This window comes from Sceloporus occidentalis, unplaced genomic scaffold (assembly GCF_023333645.1).
Source record: "Sceloporus occidentalis isolate IW3139 unplaced genomic scaffold, rSceOcc1.0.p SCAF_536, whole genome shotgun sequence".
Classification (NCBI taxonomy): Eukaryota; Metazoa; Chordata; class Lepidosauria; order Squamata; family Phrynosomatidae; genus Sceloporus; species Sceloporus occidentalis.
The window spans coordinates 69,776-88,606 of record NW_028317516.1 but is presented as its reverse complement, the minus strand read 5'-3'; the positions used below and the strand labels follow the sequence as shown (position 1 = coordinate 88,606).

The 18,831-nt window shown below is 57.2% G+C and overlaps 1 protein-coding gene and 1 pseudogene across 1 annotated transcript; one reads left to right on the top strand and one right to left on the bottom strand.

Moving 5' to 3' along the window:
• The first annotated feature begins 1,239 nt into the window (after positions 1-1,239).
• LOC149271201 (cilia- and flagella-associated protein 20-like) lies at positions 1,240-5,533 on the top strand. Its single transcript, XM_089507548.1, has 6 exons — positions 1,240-1,323; positions 2,724-2,803; positions 3,413-3,524; positions 4,051-4,239; positions 5,142-5,287; positions 5,353-5,533. The coding sequence occupies exons 1-6, from the start codon at positions 1,240-1,242 to the stop codon at positions 5,531-5,533; spliced, it is 792 nt and encodes a 263-aa protein (XP_089363674.1).
• Positions 5,534-7,993: 2,460 nt separating this feature from the next.
• Positions 7,994-18,812, bottom strand: LOC149271200 (diacylglycerol O-acyltransferase 1-like; annotated as a pseudogene).
• Between the last annotated feature and the right edge of the window lie 19 nt (positions 18,813-18,831).

Here is an 18,831-nt window from a genome sequence, read left to right as displayed (position 1 = left end):
TTCCTACCCCCTCACCCTACCCCTCCTATTAGCCCCTCATCCTACCCCTCCTACCACCCCAGCATCCTCATCCTACCCCTCCTCCTGCAACACAGCATCCTACCCCTCATCCTACCCGCCTCATCCTACCCCCTCATCCTACCCTTCCTACCCCCCTCATCCTACCCCTCCTACCACCCTAGCATCCTCATCCTACCCCTCCTCCTGCAACACAGCATCCTACCCCTCATACTACCCCCTTCATCCTACCCTTCCTACCCCCTCCTATTACCCCCTCATCTTACCCCTCCTACCACCCCAGCATCCTCATCCTACCCCTCCTCCTGCAACACAGCAACTTACCCCTCCTACTACCCCCTCATCCTACCCTTCCTACCCCCCCCTCATCCTATCCCTCCTACCATCCTCATCCTACCCCTTCTCCTGCAACACAGCATCCTAACCCTCCTACCCCTCTCATCCTACCCCTCCTACCCCCTTCATCCTACCCCTCCTACCATCCTCATCCTACCCCCCTCATCCCACCCATGCATCCTCATCCCACCCCTCCTACCACCCCAGCATCCTCATCCTACCCCTCCTCATCCTACCCCCCCATCCTACCCCTCCTCATCCTACCCCCCCCATCCTACTCCTCCTACCACCCCAGCTCCCGCCCTGATGCCCCTCTTTTCTAGGAGGTCAGAATGTTTGCTGGGCATGAGGGCATCACAGGGGTCTACAGCCCTAAAAGCCCCGATAATGTGTATAAATGTTCACTCCCACTCGAACATGTTTGCCCCTGTGGGGTACCGAAAGGTGCTTTTTTTTTAATTTCCGATAGAGAAGTTTTTTGCCCCAACCAAAGATGGCGGTACTGAGAAAGCGGAAAAGGATCTGCCAGGGCTTAAGATGGTTTCCGCGTGCCTTCCAAGCTCTTCCTCCGACGCCAACGTGTCTCCACGGCGACGTTCTGTGTACCAGTCAACACAAGCGCTTGGTGGGTGGAGCTTAAGTGCCATGGAAACGCGGGGCGTGGAAGAGGCGTCACCTCGGCAACCGTGGCCTAGTGAGGCGCTATAGCAACGGCGCGAGAGCTGAGAGGGGAGAACACGGCCTGTCAGTGGCTGCCTCGGTGTAACTGCCCCGGTCTACTCACCCCAGCATTGGTGTAACTGCCCCGGTCTACCTACCCCAGCCTCGGAGTAACAGCCCCCAAAGCCCTCCTGCCCCGGTGTGAAAGCCCCTGTGGCCCGCGCCATGTTTAAGAACACGTTCCAGTCCGGCTTCCTGTCCATCCTCTACAGCATCGGCAGCAAACCCCTGCAGATCTGGGACAAGAAGGTGAGGTCCGGGGTGCGTGTACTGTGCAGTCTGCGGGTATACAGTGCGTGTGTTTGGGTATATACAGTGCGTGCGTTTGGGTATATACAGTGCGTGTGTTTGGGTATATACAGTGCGTGCGTTTGGGTATATACAGTGCGTGCGTTTGGGTATATACAGTGCGTGTGTTTGGGTATATACAGTGCGTGTGTTTGGGTATATACAGTGCGTGCGTTTGGGTATATACAGTGCGTGCGTTTGGGTATATACAGTGCGTGCGTTTGGGTATATACAGTGCGTGTGTTTGGGTATATACAGTGCGTGTGTTTGGGTATATACAGTGTGTGTGTGTATAGCATGTATGTGGGTATAGCCTGTGTATATACAGTATGTGTGGGTATGGCGTGTATATGCAGTGTGTATATGCAGTGTGTGTTTGTGTATGTACAGTGTGTGTCTGGTGTGTGTGTGTATATACAGCGCGCGTGGGTATATACAGTGTATGTTGATATGGCGTGCTTCTATATACAGTGTGTAGGTATGGCGTGTATATACAGTGTGTGTGTGGGTATATACAACGTGTGGGTATATATAGTGCGTGGGTATATACAGTGTGTGTGGGTATGGCGTGTGTATATACAGTATGTGTAGGTATAGCGTGTGTGTATATATATATTTATGGTGTCTATAGTGTACAAACATTGCATGCATAGTGGTTTTGTATTGTGTGTGTATAATATGTCTGTACTGTGTATAGTTTGTGTAACGTGTGTAGCGTGTATAGTATGTATGTAGCGTGTGTATGGTGTATACTTCTTGGACCCCAGCTGGAATCTAAATATTGAGTTCTGGGGCAGTTGGGTCTCTTCACCCAGATGTTAGAGATCTGCCCCTGGGGCTGGGGTATTGTCTCTTGTGGGGGGCCCCCCTTGTGACTGTCGCGTGTCGGGGGGGCCCCCCTTGTGACTGTCGCGTGTCGGGGGGGCCCCCCTTGTGACTGTCGCGTGTCGGGGGGCCCCCCTTGTGACTGTCGCGGGGCCCCCCTTGTGACTGTCGCGGGGCCCCCCTTGTGACTGTCGCGTGTCGGGGGGGCCCCCTTGTGACTGTCGCGTGTCGGGGGGGCCCCCCTTGTGACTGTCGGGGGGGCCCCCCTTGTGACTGTCGGGGGGGCCCCCCTTGTGACTGTCGGGGGGCCCCCCTTGTGACTGTCGGGGGGGCCCCCCTTGTGACTGTCGGGGGGGCCCCCCTTGTGACTGTCGGGGGGGCCCCCCTTGTGACTGTCGCGTGTCGGGGGGGCCCCCCTTGTGACTGTCGCGTGTCGGGGGGGCCCCCCTTGTGACTGTCGCGTGTCGGGGGGGCCCCCCTTGTGACTGTCGCCTGTCGGGGGCCCCCTTGTGACTGTCCCGTGTCTTTCTGTGCAGGTGAGAAACGGACACATAAAGAGGATAACAGATAATGACATCCAGTCGCTGGTGCTGGAGGTGGAAGGAACCAACGTCAGGTGAGTCTCCCCTATACCGCGTCCTCGTGTCCACCCCCAAACAACAACCCCCCCCCCCCCCCGCCGGGCGTCCGCCGGTCAGACCGCGTAACAAGGCGCTGGTCTCTCTCCCTGTGATCCGGCACTGGAAGGGTTAATGACGCGCGTACCCCCCACCAGACTATAATGCCCTCCGTGCTATGCCGGCACCCAGAACATGTAATAATGTGTGTGTTATACCCAAACATGCCAGGCCCTGACCTGTAACATACCGCAGCCCCGAAGAGCTTTTCAGCAGACGTGGTCTTTTAACCCGTTCAGCGCTAGGCTCCTGCCCTTCGAGGGAGCAGATCCCTGGGGTCTTCTTGGTGAACTTCTCCAGTGAGGATCACAGGGGGCAGCTTGGTGGGGTATCGGCTGGGGGTACGGGGCCCGGCGCATTCCAGAACATTACTAAGCACTGTATCAGCGGCTTAATAGTCTGACACGGTCCAGGTGCATGTATCTGTCCAATCAGGAGATGTAGTTGGGGATATATTATAACCCGCGTCCTGCGTATATGGTAGTCGGGGGGGGGGGGTATATGGTAGTCGGGGGGGTATATGGTGACGCGGTTTCTCCGTTTTTCAGCACCACGTACATAACTTGCCCGGCGGATCCGAAGAAGACTCTGGGGATTAAGCTGCCTTTCCTGGTCATGATTATCAAGAATCTCAAGAAATATTTTACTTTTGAAGTGCAGGTGAGAAAACTGCCCCCCCCCCCGCTGCTCTGCCCCCCCCCCTGCTGCTCTTACACACCCCCCCCCCCCGCGCGCTGAGGGAGGGAAATGGCGCAGAATATAATAATAGTGATGGCCGCCACCGGTCCCCGGCAGCCAATCAGAGGTTTGTGTCTCACGACTTATTTATAGAGAGTTTTCCTTCTGCAAAGTTTGAAAACTCTTCTCATCACCATAGCAACCGGCGGAATGTCCCTACTATTCTTTTAGTTGCTATGGTGATACGACTGCTGGTTAAACCTGCAGAAGAATCGCTCGTCTTAATTAACCCCGTGTGTTTTCAGTCAGTGAGGCTGGCATGCCGGGGCCACAGGGTGTCTGCGCATGCACACGTGGCAGAGTCTTTGCTTATCGCTAAACCGGGCAGCACCCTGCTCGTTGCTGTCGTCCGCTGCCTGTTTTATAGGTGGGGGTAAGAGGGGGTAGTTCAGTTACCCCGGGAACGTGTAATAAAAGGGTTTTTTTTATTTCCCACTTGTCCGTCCAGGTTCTGGATGATAAGAACGTGCGCAGGAGGTTCCGAGCCAGTAATTACCAGAGCACCACGCGGGTGAAGCCGTTCATCTGCACCATGCCCATGCGCCTCGACGACGGCTGGAACCAGATCCAGTTCAACCTCTCAGACTTCACCCGCAGAGCCTACGGAACCAACTACATCGAGACCCTGCGTGTACAGGTGAGAATCACGCGTGTGCTGGCCCTCCACGGCCGGTGCAGGATTCCGGCCCCCGGGGGTGGAAGGGCACGAGGCGGAGGGATCGGAGGCGCGGTGTGTATTTGAGGATTTGTTGCCCCGACTCTCACATTATTAGAGCGGTCTTCTGGCCCAGCCTGGACTGGTGGGGACCGTGGCTGCCGGCCGGCGACCGAGGGCTTCGTGTTAGGATCCCTGCGGTGCCCGGAACCGACTTGTGGGGCCGTTTGCTGCACTTCACAGGCTGTCCTCGGCATCGTGGCACTGGTTTTGTATCCTGGGCTGCTGCCTCTGCAGGGGTACCCCGCACGCTCTCTACTACTCTGGCAATTTCCCATAGTCTCCCAATCAGAATAATCGATGTCTCTGCGTCTTCAGTGGAAGTAAAAGCCTTTTACGGACCGACATAGAAGATGTCTCGTCCCCAATCCGGGACCTCTGAGGTCTCTCCCGCCGGATGCGTGGGAGCCGAGGGGGCTGTATGGATTATAACCGCATTCCATGCACGTCTCGGCAAACGCTTGGCGGGACCGGCAGCTCGGTATATGTGGATGGCGTACGTTGCACGGAGGGCCTCAGCACCTGATTTAGTCCTTTGGCGGCTCTTCCCGCTCCGTCCTGTAACATCTCAGCTGGTCGGCGGCTTTGGTTAACCCTCCCCGTCTGTCTCGTGCAGCACAACAATTATTACTGCCCCAGAAAATGCCCCGACAACCGCTTCTGTAAGGGGTTAAACATAAGACCGGCTCCGGCTCCTGTCACGTGTTGTTTGCAGGTCTCCGGCCCCCGTCCGCTCCCGGTGCATGCGCAGCCGCAGACGTTCGTGTGCTGCGGGGGGCGTTTCCCTCGGGGGTCTCACCGCTGCTCTTTCCTTTTGGTTCTAGATTCACGCGAACTGTCGGATCCGGAGGGTTTATTTCTCGGACCGCCTGTACTCGGAGGACGAGCTCCCGGCGGAGTTTAAACTGTATCTCCCGGTGCAGAACAAGGCGAAGGTGAGCGGGGTCCGGCGGAGGTCTCCGGGGGTCCGGTTGGGGGGGGTGTGGTTTGGTTGTTTTGGTTTTTTTTCTCACGCCCCCGTTTTGTGTTTTGCAGCAGTGACTCGCCGTCCAGCCAGGGATACTCGCCGGTCCTGGGACAGAGAGCCGCTGCCTCCGCTTCTAAATTATTCCGCACCGTTTTTATAATAAACATCCCTCCTCCCGCGTCTCGTCTTCTCGCCTTCCTCAGGACCCGGGCCGCGCTCGCTCTGTGCGCCTTCGTCGGGGCGGAATAAGCATCGGGTTGGGTCAATATACCCCAACACACGGCCATTAACCCCTCAAATATACCCCAACACACGGCCATTACCCCCTCAAATATACCCCAACACACGGCCATTACCCCCTCAAATATAACCCAACACACGGCCATTAACCCCTCAAATATACCCCAACACACAGCCATTACCCCCTCAAATATACCCCAACACACGGCCATTAACCCCTCAATATACCCCAACACACAGCCATTACCCCCTCAAATATACCCCAACACACGGCCATTACCCCCTCAAATATACCCCAACACACGGCCATTAACCCCTCAATATACCCCAACACACGGCCATTAACCCCTCAAATATACCCCAACACACGGCCATTACCCCCTCAAATATAACCCAACACACGGCCATTAACCCCTCAAATATACCCCAACACACGGCCATTACCCCCTCACATATAACCCAACACACGGCCATTAACCCCTCAAATATACCCCAACACACGGCCATTACCCCCTCAAATATACCCCAACACACGGCCATTACCCCCTCAAATATACCCCAACACACGGCCATTAACCCCTCAAATATACCCCAACACACGGCCATTACCCCCTCAAATATACCCCAACACACGGCCATTACCCCCTCAATATACCCCAACACACGGCCATTAACCCCTCAAATATACCCCAACACACGGCCATTACCCCCTCAATATACCCCAACACACGGCCATTAACCCCTCAAATATACCCCAACACACGGCCATTAACCCCTCAAATACACCCCAACACACGGCCATTACCCCTCAAATATACCCCAACACACGGCCATTAACCCCTCAAATATAACCCAACACACAGCCATTAACCCCTCAATATACCCCAACACACGGCCATTAACCCCTCAAATATACCCCAACACACGGCCATTAACCCCTCAAATATACCCCAACAAACGGCCATTAACCCCTCAATATACCCCAACACACGGCCATTAACCCCTCAAATATACCCCAACACACGGCCATTACCCCCTCAAATATACCCCAACACACGGCCATTACCCCCTCAAATATACCCCAACACACGGCCATTAACCCCTCAAAATACCCCAACACACGGCCATTACCCCCTCAAATATACCCCAACACACGGCCATTAACCCCTCAAAATACCCCAACACACGGCCATTACCCCCTCAAATATACCCCAACACACGGCCATTACCCCCTCAATATACCCCAACACACAGCCATTAACCCCTCAAATATAACCCAACACACGGCCATTACCCCCTCAAATATACCCCAACACACGGCCATTAACCCCTCAATATACCCCAACACACAGCCATTACCCCTCAAATATACCCCAACACACGGCCATTAACCCTTCAAATATAACCCAACACACAGCCATTAACCCCTCAAATATGCCCTTTTGCCTCTCTGTATAACGGCTGCTGCGGATCCCTTCGCTGTTCCCCGACCAACTGCCCCATTAACCCCTCGATGGGTTTAATTCTTCTGTATTTGTTCCCTGGGGTCCTGCTTATCCCAATCACTGCTCCCGTTCCCCCAGCGGGGTCCCTGAGGCTCCAGGGACCCCCTTAACCAGCTCCTAAAATTCCATGTTTATGGTCTCTGCTCCCCCAATACCCCCATACTGGGACATAAAAGCTCCCATTCTCCGAGCCGGGGGGAGGTGAGACGGCCGAGAGCTCCTTTTCATCATAAATCAGTTTTCACATCCATGTCTTTGCCCCCCCGCTCTGCACCTGAATCAAATCATCGTCGGGGTAAATGCATGCGCACAGGGCGGAAACCGATCGATAATAAACGGGGGTCTGGGAGAGGCGCTTTCTTACACAACAACGGAAACAAACAGCTTTAATCACAGTATTCGGGACAGAGACCCCTCCCATCGTACCGAGACAACCCCCCCCCCCGGAACCGAGAGACATCTCCCCAACACTCAGAAACATGGACGCTCCACACCGGGGGGGGGATTATAAAAATGTCCAACAAGAAGCGGGACGGCAGCAGCGGACGGACCGTATAAATTTACCCGGAAGGGACAGGACTGCCCCACGCGGGGTAGATGGAGGGACCAAAGGCGGCTAAAGATCGGCAGACAGATAACAAACCGGTCCGATCTCGGCCCCCGGCGTCTCAGAGAGACGGGTATATGATGAGGGGTGAAAGCGGAGACGGACGGTACTCGTTCCGGGTCTGACCTCGGCCCCCGGCCCCGAGTCGTGTCTCAGAGAGACGGGGATACGATGAGAGGTGAAAGCGGAGAGAGGACGGTACTCGTCCCGGGCAGTCCGTACGTCCTGAGAAGGCACTCGGAAGCACTTGGGTTGGCTCCGGCTTCGATTTGTACAGCCGGCAGCGGAGGGTGGAGAGCCGGCGGTTTAATCGTCCATCGGGTCCCGGGGGGGGGGTTAGACTCCGTGGAGGGGGGGTCATGCCCCCGTTCCGTGGTTCAGAATGTAGTAATCGTGAACATACATGAGAACCGCCACCGGCTGCCCGATGATCAGGGAAATCCACACCGCCGCGTTCCCGTAATTACCTCTCATGAACCGCCCCACAAACCAGGCCAAGGGGATCTGCGGAGGAAACAGGAGGGACTTTAAGACGCACGCCGGGCCTGTCGTCATTCAAGCAAAGCAGCAGAGGTTTTAATTAGTCGGGCGTTAGAAAAAAAGTGCCAGCTGCCTCCAGCGCCATGCTTCACGCAGTCAAACATACATGTTCCAGGCTACTTCTCGTATGTGCCCACAGACACGCGAATATGGCCGGAGAGAAGAAGAGACAGCCGGCACCGGGCAAAGAAGGGACTGAAGAGTCCTCGTGTAACCCCAGAGCCCCAGAACCCCGTCCCAGGCAGCAAACGGCTCCAAGAAGCATTACTCTGAAGTTCCACCAAAACTCCGGGATCCGCGTAAAACTTACACCGAAGAGGAGCCTCTGCGGGGACACGCGCAGGACACGCTTACCTGAGACATCATGCCCATGAACGCCCAGAGCCGGAACATCTTCAGGGGGACGCTCACCAGGTACTGGAAGAGAAACACAGGCTCCATGTCCACGCGCCCCAACGCTCACACCACAGGGAGCCCCTGCCCTCCCCGCCAGCGGATTCCTCCGCCGCTCTACCCCCTTCCTTCTCTAACCCCCCCGAGACGCAAGACCACACTGACCTCATGGAAGAAAGCCGAGGCGAAGAACACGGCGGTCTGCGCCCCCCACTTGGACATTCCACGTCTCAGCATCGGTTTGTAGAAGTGCCTTAGAGAAAAGAATCAGCGGATCAAACGATGCTCTCCCCCTCATCACACACAGAATCCATCGCCGCCCTTCTGGCAATGCAAAGAACTAACCCAATATACCCCCCCGGGGCAACATGCAGCTGCCCCCCCGCAGACACACGTCGTACCTCAGGCACCATTTGTGGACGGGGATGTTCCAGTTCTGCCAGAAATAGGTAACTGTCTCGGAGTTCCTGAAAGAGTCCGACAGCGAGAGCGTTACCCGATATCCAGACCCCCCCCACTCTGCGAGAGCGTTACCCGATATCCAGAACCCCCCCGATCTACGAGAGCGTTACCCGATATCCAGACCCCCCCCACTCTGCGAGAGCGTTACCCGATATCCAGACCCCCCCCACTCTGCGAGAGCGTCACCCAATATCCAGAACCCCCCCCGATCTACGAGAGCGTCACCCGATATCCAGACCCCCCCACTCTGCGAGAGCGTTACCCAATATCCAGAACCCCCCGATCTACGAGAGCGTTACCCGATATCCAGAACCCCCCGATCTACGAGAGCATCACCCGATATCCAGACCCCCCCCACTCTGCGAGAGCGTTACCCGATATCCAGAACCCCCGATCTGCGAGAGCGTTACCCGATATCCAGAGCCCCCCCCGATCTCCAGAACCCCCCCACTCTGCGAGAGCGTTACCCGATATCCAGACCCCCCCACTCTGCGAGAGCGTTACCCGATATCCAGAACCCCCCCGATCTACGAGAGCATCACCCGATATCCAGACCCCCCCCCACTCTGCGAGAGCGTTACCCGATATCCAGAACCCCCCCGATCTACGAGAGCGTCACCCGATATCCAGACCCCCCCACTCTGCGAGAGCGTTACCCGATATCCAGAACCCCCCGATCTGCGAGAGCGTTACCCGATATCCAGAGCCCCCCGATCTACGAGAGCGTCACCCGATATCCAGAACCCCCCACTCTGCGAGAGCGTTACCCGATATCCAAAACCCCCCCGATCTACGAGAGCATCACCCGATATCCAGACCCCCCCACTCTGCGAGAGCGTTACCCGATATCCAGAACCCCCCCGATCTACGAGAGCGTCACCCGATATCCAGACCCCCCCACTCTGCGAGAGCGTTACCCGATATCCAGAACCCCCCGATCTGCGAGAGCGTTACCCGATATCCAGAGCCCCCCGATCTACGAGAGCGTCACCCGATATCCAGAACCCCCCACTCTGCGAGAGCGTTACCCGATATCCAAAACCCCCCCGATCTACGAGAGCATCACCCGATATCCAGACCCCCCCACTCTGCGAGAGCGTTACCCGATATCCAGAACCCCCCCGATCTACGAGAGCGTCACCCGATATCCAGACCCCCCCACTCTGCGAGAGCGTTACCCAATATCCAGAACCCCCCCGATCTGCGAGAGCGTTACCCGATATCCAGAAACCCCCCCGATCTACGAGAGCGTCACCCGATATCCAGACCCCCCCCACTCTGCGAGAGGGTTACCCGATATGCAGAACCCCCCCCACTCTGCGAGAGCGTTACCCGATATCCAGACCCCCCCGATCTGGGAGAGCGTTACCCGATATCCAGAACCCCCTGATCTGCCGGCGCCTGGAACGGAGCAGGGGGGCCCCTCAGAACTTTCACCGGGGTGAGATACGCCGAGACCAGTAGCCCCCCACTTACCACCAGTCCCGGTAAAACTCGCGGTCTCCGAAGCGCATGAGCTCAGCCACGAAGTTCATGGACGAGTGGAAGAACCAGTAGAAGAAGATGAGCCAGATGAGGTGGTTCGGAACCTGCGGGTTACAGAAAGTATCCGGGATTAGCCGCCCCCATTCCGCGGACCCCGAAACAGCACGGGTCAGGCAAACGAGGACAAAACGGTAAATTATGGGTGACAAATAGCAAAATCGCAGAGCACACATTAAAGCCGTTTTATAGAGTTGAATACGTTGTACAGAAATCAAAAGGGTTAAAACGACTTTAAACTCCCGCTTTTGTTTTTAATTGGGATTACTCGTAAAATCGGGTCGGGGCAGAGTCTCCGGGGGCCGGGGGGGATGCGCAGACTCTCCGGGCCGAGATCCGCCAGGCCCCAGCGTCACCTCTCCAGACACCGTCACGTCTCCACGCCGCTCACCGCAGAGCTGCAGCTTCTCCACGTTCTCGTGCTTTATCTGGGTCTGCAGGTAGGAAGGCTCTCCTTCCAAGCCGTTATGGAGAGCGGGGAGAGCGGGGAGAGCTTCTGCTGGGTCTCTTGCGAAACCTCCTCAGTTTCTGGGAGAAAGTTGTTTTTTTGGGGCGTGAAGAAGCGCGTCGCACAGAACTCTTCCTCTGCGCCTCCTTCTCCAGCTCCTCCAAACTCCCTCACCGGGATGGAGAGCTTCTTCTCCCTCTGCTCCAGCAGCTCCCTCTGAAGCTCCGCCTCCCGCATTTCTCTTCCTCCAGGTCCTTGAGGTTCTCGATGGACTCTCGCGGTAGCCAATCACGCTTGGATTTCTCTCTCTCCATGTAATCCCAGACTCGATGGGGTTGAGATCGGGGCTCTGTGGGGGCCAAACTATCACTTCCAGGACTCCCCGTTCTTGTTTATGCTGAAGTTTTCCCACGTCGGAGGTTTTGCTTTCTGGCCGCAAGTCTTCCCGACCAGACCCCCCCGGGCAGTAGACGGGTGCACCAGGGGCCCCGCGCTTTTCTGCCGCTGCAAAGGGAAGCAAGCGTGACGTCTTTCCCCCGCTGGGTCCGTCACACTGAACATCGCCCGCTTCTTTCTGCTTCTTCAGACGTTCTGTCCGAGTTCTTTTGGAGACTCATCTGCCGGGAAGTCGCTGCCGGGGAGGGAGCCAGGAAGGGTGTAGCTACCCTGTGTGTTGTTGCTGTGCAGGGTCTCGGGATTTGACTTCTGACCTCTCACCGTGTTAGCGAGTTTGGACGCTTCCTCACCCGGCGTTATTCCTCAGGCTTGAATTTTGTTAAATGATAAAATTAAATTATGAACATGTCTTACTTTACACGCACCCCTCCCCCGCCAGCCACCTCAACGGGGAACTTACTGCTAGTTTAAGGAGACGCTCGATGATTCTGGAGTAATCCATGTCCTAAAGAGAAGGAAAAAAATAAAATAATTACACAAAACCTGCCCCAGTCACGGGGAGCTGCCCCGCAGACACGCCCCAGTCACAGGGGAGCTGCCCCGCAGACACGCCCCAGTCACAGGGGAACTGCCCCGCAGACACGCCCCAGTCACAGGGGAACTGCCCCGCAGACACGCCCCAGTCACAGGGGAGCTGCCCCGCAGACACGCCCCAGTCACAGGGGAACTGCCCCGCAGACACGCCCCAGTCACGGGGAACTGCCCCGCAGACACGCCCCAGTCACGGGGAACTGCCCCGCAGACACGCCCCAGTCACAGGGGAGCTGCCCCGCAGACACGCCCCAGTCACAGGGGAACTGCCCCGCAGACACGCCCCAGTCACGGGGAACTGCCCCGCAGACACGCCCCAGTCACAGGGGAGCTGCCCCGCAGACACGCCCCAGTCACAGGGGAACTGCCCCGCAGACACGCCCCAGTCACAGGGGAACTGCCCCGCAGACACGCCCCAGTCACAGGGGAACTGCCCCGCAGACACGCCCCAGTCACAGGGGAGCTGCCCCGCAGACACGCCCCAGTCACAGGGGAACTGCCCCGCAGACACGCCCCAGTCACAGGGGAACTGCCCCGCAGACACGCCCCAGTCACAGGGGAGCTGCCCCGCAGACACGCCCCAGTCACAGGGGAGCTGCCCCGCAGACACGCCCCAGTCACAGGGGAACTGCCCCGCAGACACGCCCCAGTCACGGGGAACTGCCCCGCAGACACCGCCCCAGTCACAGGGGAACTGCCCCGCAGACACGCCCAGTCACAGGGGAACTGCCCCGCAGACACGCCCCAGTCACAGGGGAACTGCCCCGCAGACACGCCCCAGTCACAGGGAACTGCCCCGCAGACACGCCCCAGTCACAGGGGAACTGCCCCGCAGGACACGCCCCAGTCACAGGGGAGCTGCCAAGCAGACACGCCCCAGTCACAGGGGAACTGCCCCACAGACACGCCCCAGTCACGGGGAGCTGCCCCACAGACACGCCCCCAGTCACAGGGGAACTGCCCCCGCAGACACGCCCCAGTCACGGGGAACTGCCCCGCAGACACGCCCCAGTCACAGGGGAGCTGCCCCGCAGACTACGCCCCAGTCACAGGGGAGCTGCCCCGCAGACACGCCCCAGTCACAGGGGAACTGCCCCGCAGACACGCCCCAGTCACAGGGGAGCTGCCCCCACAGACACGCCCCAGTCACAGGGGAGCTGCCCCGCAGACACGCCCCAGTCACAGGGGAGCTGCCCCGCAGACAGAAGGCACCGAATACAATCTGCCCCAGAAATACCCAGGGCTGTGCGCTCCGGTATCTCCCGTGTGTTTTGTATAACTCCCACTGTACCGTGCTACAGAATCTGTTGGCGCTATACAAATAACAGTGACTGAATCACAGACCTAGGGACAGTCTCGGCCTCACATGTACCCAGCACGCGTGTTACACACTCACCCGGAACGGCTTCATGAGTTCTGTATGGCCGGCACCATCCACTGAAACACAAAGACAACGCAGTGAGGATCTGCTCATACTGCCACTCAATGCCAAAGCGCTCACACACGGACAGCCAATCACGCGACCCCGCAAAACCGCGTGACAGCCACAGAATGACCGGGACTCGGCGTCCGTGTAACACAAACTCACCTGCTGGATGAGGCCGACGAGGAGCTGCATTAAAAAAAAACTGCAAGAAAAAGGCAAAAGGACTCGTTACCCCCCACAGAGGAGAGAATCGACCGACTAAGGAACCGCGACAGGCGTGTAACAGGCGTGTAACAGACGTGTGAGGCCCCTGCCCTCCCATCCTCACCATCTCAAAGAGACGCCGCAGGAGGAACCTCTTCCGGATCCGGGGAGAGCGCGGGAAATTGAGCTCATAGCAGAGGCGTGGGGGCAAACACGAAATAATACATATCTGCAGGCGAGAGAGCAGGGGGGTAATAACCGATTCCGGCAAACACCCCGCCACCCCCGGGAATCCGGGTCACCGGCCACCTACCTCTGTGCGACAGATTCCCCGGGTACGAAACCTCCCTCCTCCCCACGTCTCCATTAGAACTCTTCATCGCCGGAGCTGGGACAGACATACGGACATGTGAGGAGCAGCCAAAAAATATAACACCCCCACAATGGACGGCAGCCCCCTCCCTCCGGTACGGAATGGCGTTTATCTATACATTGTGCTGCCCAAAACTCCCGCAAACGTATAGCCGAGGAGAGCTCCCTCTGCTGGGGGTCCACAGCCCTGTACAATGTGTTATTATAATGGATTTATATATCGCCGTCATACTCCGCAGCGCTGTACAATGTGTGTTATTATATATATCGCCGTCATACTCCGCAGGCGCTGTACAATGCGTTATTATAATGGATTATATATCGCCGTCATACGCCGCAGCGCTGTACAATGCGTTATTATAATGGATTATATATCACCATCATACTCCGCAGCGCTGTACAATGTGTTATTTAATAGCTCCTCGGCAGGGGTGTCGGATATTTTATTTCCCACTCACCGGACAGGGAGCGCTCCAGACTCCGGCTCCGCTTCACCCGCCGCTCCCGGCACCACTGATTCACCTCCTTATAGGAATACAGCTTGAGGAACAGGATGGTGTAAATACTCAGAGCGAAGACGGGCCCCCACTGCAAGAGATCAGAGACAGCACAGGACACGAAGTCAGCCCCTCCCACCGCAGGGCGGGACAAAAGTGAGCAATGGGACACAGAGTCTGCCCCTCCCACTGCGGGGCAACAGGAGCAAGCGATGGGACACGGAGGCCTGCCCCTCCCACTGCGGGGCGACAGGACAGGGAGGGAATTATGGGATGCAGAGTCTGCCCCTCCCACTGCGGGGCAACAGACAGAAGGGGTCTTTAATGAAATGAGCTGCACCGCAGTTCCGGTAACAGTCCGCCCAGGGGCCGCGTGCGCAGCATCCGCTGCAGTTACCTGGAGTGATGGACGGCACGGTGAATACCACCAGCACAGGGCAGCAGAGGATGGCGAGGAGGAGGAGGCTGTGCAGCAGGGAAGCCCAGGCGCTCGGACAGACGACCCTGAGAAGAGACAGATAAAGAGAGGACTCAGGAGACCTCGTCACGTGCCAGCAGCACGGCTCACCCACGGCTCTCTTCCCCCGTCACCCAGGCTGGGTGGCAGATCCACGTCGGGGGGACATCAGCCGGGCGAGGTTATTACCCCGCGAGACGCTCCGCTTCTGTCTGCTCATCCAATTAAATATCGAGACTTATGTGCTTTTAACCCTAAATGACCCCAAATAAACCCCTGCCGCGTCTGCACCGGGGCAAATAATCCGGGAGAATTCTCGCCGTTTCAATAAACAAAACTTTATTAGAAAACAGACAGAAAGATATGGGATCGGGAGAGATACAGAATTTATTCTACGGGAGCCCGTCTGTTCCGGTGACGTCGCCCCCGCCACGCCAGAGGTTGTGTCGTCAGGGTGAAGGGGAGCACAGGTAGGGTTGGCACGCAGCCGTTATACTCACCAACGCCAGATGCCTTTCCACGTGCAAAGCCCCCAAAATGAACACATTGGAAGCTGAGAAAGAACAAACGAGTACATGTCAGCCCCGGCACCTAACGGTTAGCCACCTGCTGGGGGAGGGGGCACGGCGCCAGCGTATTAAGGGACTGGGGGGGCCCGGCGCCAGCGTATTAAGGGGACTGTGGGCCCGGCGCCAGCGTATTAAGGGACTGGGGGGGCCGTGTAATGACCCCCACTAAGAGTCATTAGGGAAGGTTTTCGGAACTTACCCAGAACCAGGCAGAGAGACGGCCAGCTATAGGGGTCCTTCAGGAATAAAGAGACGACTTGGATGGGATCCACTAATATCCCGTATCTACAGAGACAGGAGACGCAGCGCACGCCCGGCGGGCGACAAACTGTTAATACCCTCATGAAACACACCACCCTTTTAAACACCCCCCCCCCCCGAGCGTGACGGGGACTCTCAGACCGCCACGTGCTGATCCGTGGACCCTGCGCCGGCCCCCCGCCGGACAGAGGAGCTGCGCATGTTTACATGAGACATCCTCACCGGGGCCCCGGTCTATAACGGCCAGTTACAGATATCGCCCGGCCCGTGGGTTACATCAGGGTCCCAGCCCCCACGGGGGATTTACACGCGTGTGACGTGTCGGGGGGGGGGGGTTTCTTACTTGATAAGGTTCTCCAGGAAGAGCCGACAATTACTGAGAACCTGGAGACAAAGAAACACGGAATTACACACCACGGACACGCCAAACACGCCAACAACTTACAGGGGGGCATAAAACACTGAACACAGATTTCACATGTCCAGCGGGGGGAGTTCGGGGGCATCTTGCGCAACTTTGAAAGAGATAACGCGTGACGCCATCGTCTCCACGAGCTGACGGGGGGGATAAAGGCCACGTTTATGGCGCGTCGTAAAGCCGGATATCACGCCGCCCCCTGCGGGGTCAGGGACACGGGGCGACGGAATCGGGGAGGAAATACTGCAGCGCAAACTCTTTCTTAGGTTACTAAATAAACCCGGGGGGCAAGCCGAGGAACCTCCCAAACACGGGAACGGCCCCCGACAGCACGTAAACCCCATGAGATACGGACGCGGCCCACCGCTGCGGGACACAGCAGACCTCGGGACCCCCGCGGCGGGACACTTACCAGCATCACCACGCACCAGTTCAGGATCCCGCGGTAGTTACTGTAACCGCTGGCAGAGCTGAGCAGAGACTCCTGGAGCTTGTGGCAGCTGCAAGCAAACAGAGAGGGGAGACGGGTGAGACGGGCGAGGGGCATCGGGGTAACCTTACATACATGTCACATGTCGCATGACACGCCGGCCCTGGGGCGCGAATCATTTCCCCGAAGCACTTATCGGTCAGGAGTGTGAAGAGCAGAAGGGGTTAAACCGCTATCTACTTTATGTAGTGAAGTCACCGTGCCTGCCGAACCGGTCCCCCCCCAACCAAACCGGTCCTCTACCCCCCCCACAGAACCAGTCCCCCCTCCCCCAGAACCAGTCCATTTGCACCAGGTGTGTCAGGCAGGAACGCCCCCCCCACACAGAGACCGAGCCACCCCCACAGCCCCCCCGCGGGCGGACTGGCGAGCCCCGGGTTCCCTGCGCATGTTCCCCGCTCTGCGATGATTTTATTGAGACCACGCCTTGGGTATACACAGCACTGGGGCCAGGGCAGGTGCACGGCCAGGGGGTAAATACCAGGGCACACACACGGGGGGGCATTAGTATTATTATTCATTGTTTTATATAGCGCCATCCTATTCCGTAGCGCTGGGGGGTATGTACTATCTACACAGGGGGGGGCATGGGGGGTATGTACTATCTACACAGGTGGGGGCATGGGGGGTATGTACTATCTACACAGGTGGGGGGCATGGGGGTATGTACTATCTACACGGGTGGGGGGGCATGGGGGTATGTACTATCTACACAGGGGGGTATGTACTATCTACACAGGGGGGGGCATGGGGGTATGTACTATCTACACAGGGGGGGCATGGGGGTATGTTCTATCTACACAGGGGGGGGCATGGGGGTATGTTCTATCTACACGGGGGGGGGCATGGGGGAAGTATGACGCAGCCCCTCCCCTGGGGTATCTGGAGGCAGTTACCTTATGTCGGGCTCCCCCCGTGGTATCTCGGGCTCATCTGCCACCTGGTTGACACTCTGCACACGCTGGGCAGGCCGCTTCTCCTCCGGATCACCGCTTGACCCGGATCCGCCATCTCCCTGACACCTAAGCCCGCTCGGGTAACTCTCCGGACAGTCTGAGAGGACTTTGCTTTCCGCGGACCCCTGCAAGAGGCAACAAAGGCATCATCCAATCACAAGTAAGGATACCATCCATATCCGCCCGCCACCCAATCAGAAGTCACTAGGAAGTAGACACCCCGCCCATCCTAGATCCGGGCAATACAACTTCTACTCAAATTTCAGTGAATCACGCCCCTGTCATTTGGAAGGGCAACCCTTCCTAGCTTCCCGCTTTCCTTTTTCGGGACATAATTTAGTGTCCGTGTGACCAATTCCACCAATCAGCGCTAAGAGTAGCATGCTGGCAAATGTAGTCCAGAACGGGCTTGTAGGCGGCCGCGGCAATAGATTCAGTACTTCGCACTCTCGCAGCACCCTCACACAAGTGTAATAATAGGGAGGGGCCTAAAAAGTGCCCTCTGTGCCCCCTTTCCTCATCTGATGCCCCTCTTATCTAGGAGCTCAGAGTGTGTGTTGGGTATGAGGGTATCACAGGGTTCTACACTCATGACACTTAACCTGTAACATATAACATATCACATGTGACATGGACCCAGGCCTGATATTACCCAGTGTAACTTGACCATCATAGGCTGGAGCTGCTGTCTGTCTCACAGCCAAAACTACATTACCCACAATCCACCCAATCTGAGGCGTCAGCTACTCGCAACCGATTGACGCATGTACGCCTTGTGACCCTGAATCATGCGATTCCTATTGGCTTATTTGCTGGAGGGATCTCAGTGCTGACTGGATGAGCGGAAAGAAGAGGACGGGAACGGTTGGCGAAGTTATTAGCTGTGGTTGGCAAAGCCGGCCGAGCCCAGGCGGAAGTGGTTGTCAGTGGTTAGCAAAGCTAATTGAGGTTGGCGAAAGTGGTTGGCAAAGCGCGAGGAGAGTTGCGGACAATGAGTGGCCCGGGAACGAGAGGGGGGCGACGTCGGAAATCCAGGTGTTACCGCAGGAGGTGGGGTCACAAAATATCGGGACCCGTTAACCAATTTGTCTGCAAGAGATGAGAGGCAGAGAGGGGGCAGCTTATCCCCAGACCGTCAGCCCACTGATAACCATTATATCGTATAGTGTAATG

Bases quoted from the DNA above. Each gene is read 5' to 3' on its own strand.
- LOC149271201 (XM_089507548.1), top strand. From the start codon at position 1,240: ATGTTTAAGAACACGTTCCAGTCCGGCTTCCTGTCCATCCTCTACAGC. The intron at 3,525-4,050 runs GTGAGAAAACTG...TTGTCCGTCCAG, and splicing joins ATTTTACTTTTGAAGTGCAG to GTTCTGGATGATAAGAACGT. The intron at 5,288-5,352 runs GTTGGGGGGGGT...TGTGTTTTGCAG, and splicing joins CGGAGGTCTCCGGGGGTCCG to CAGTGACTCGCCGTCCAGCC.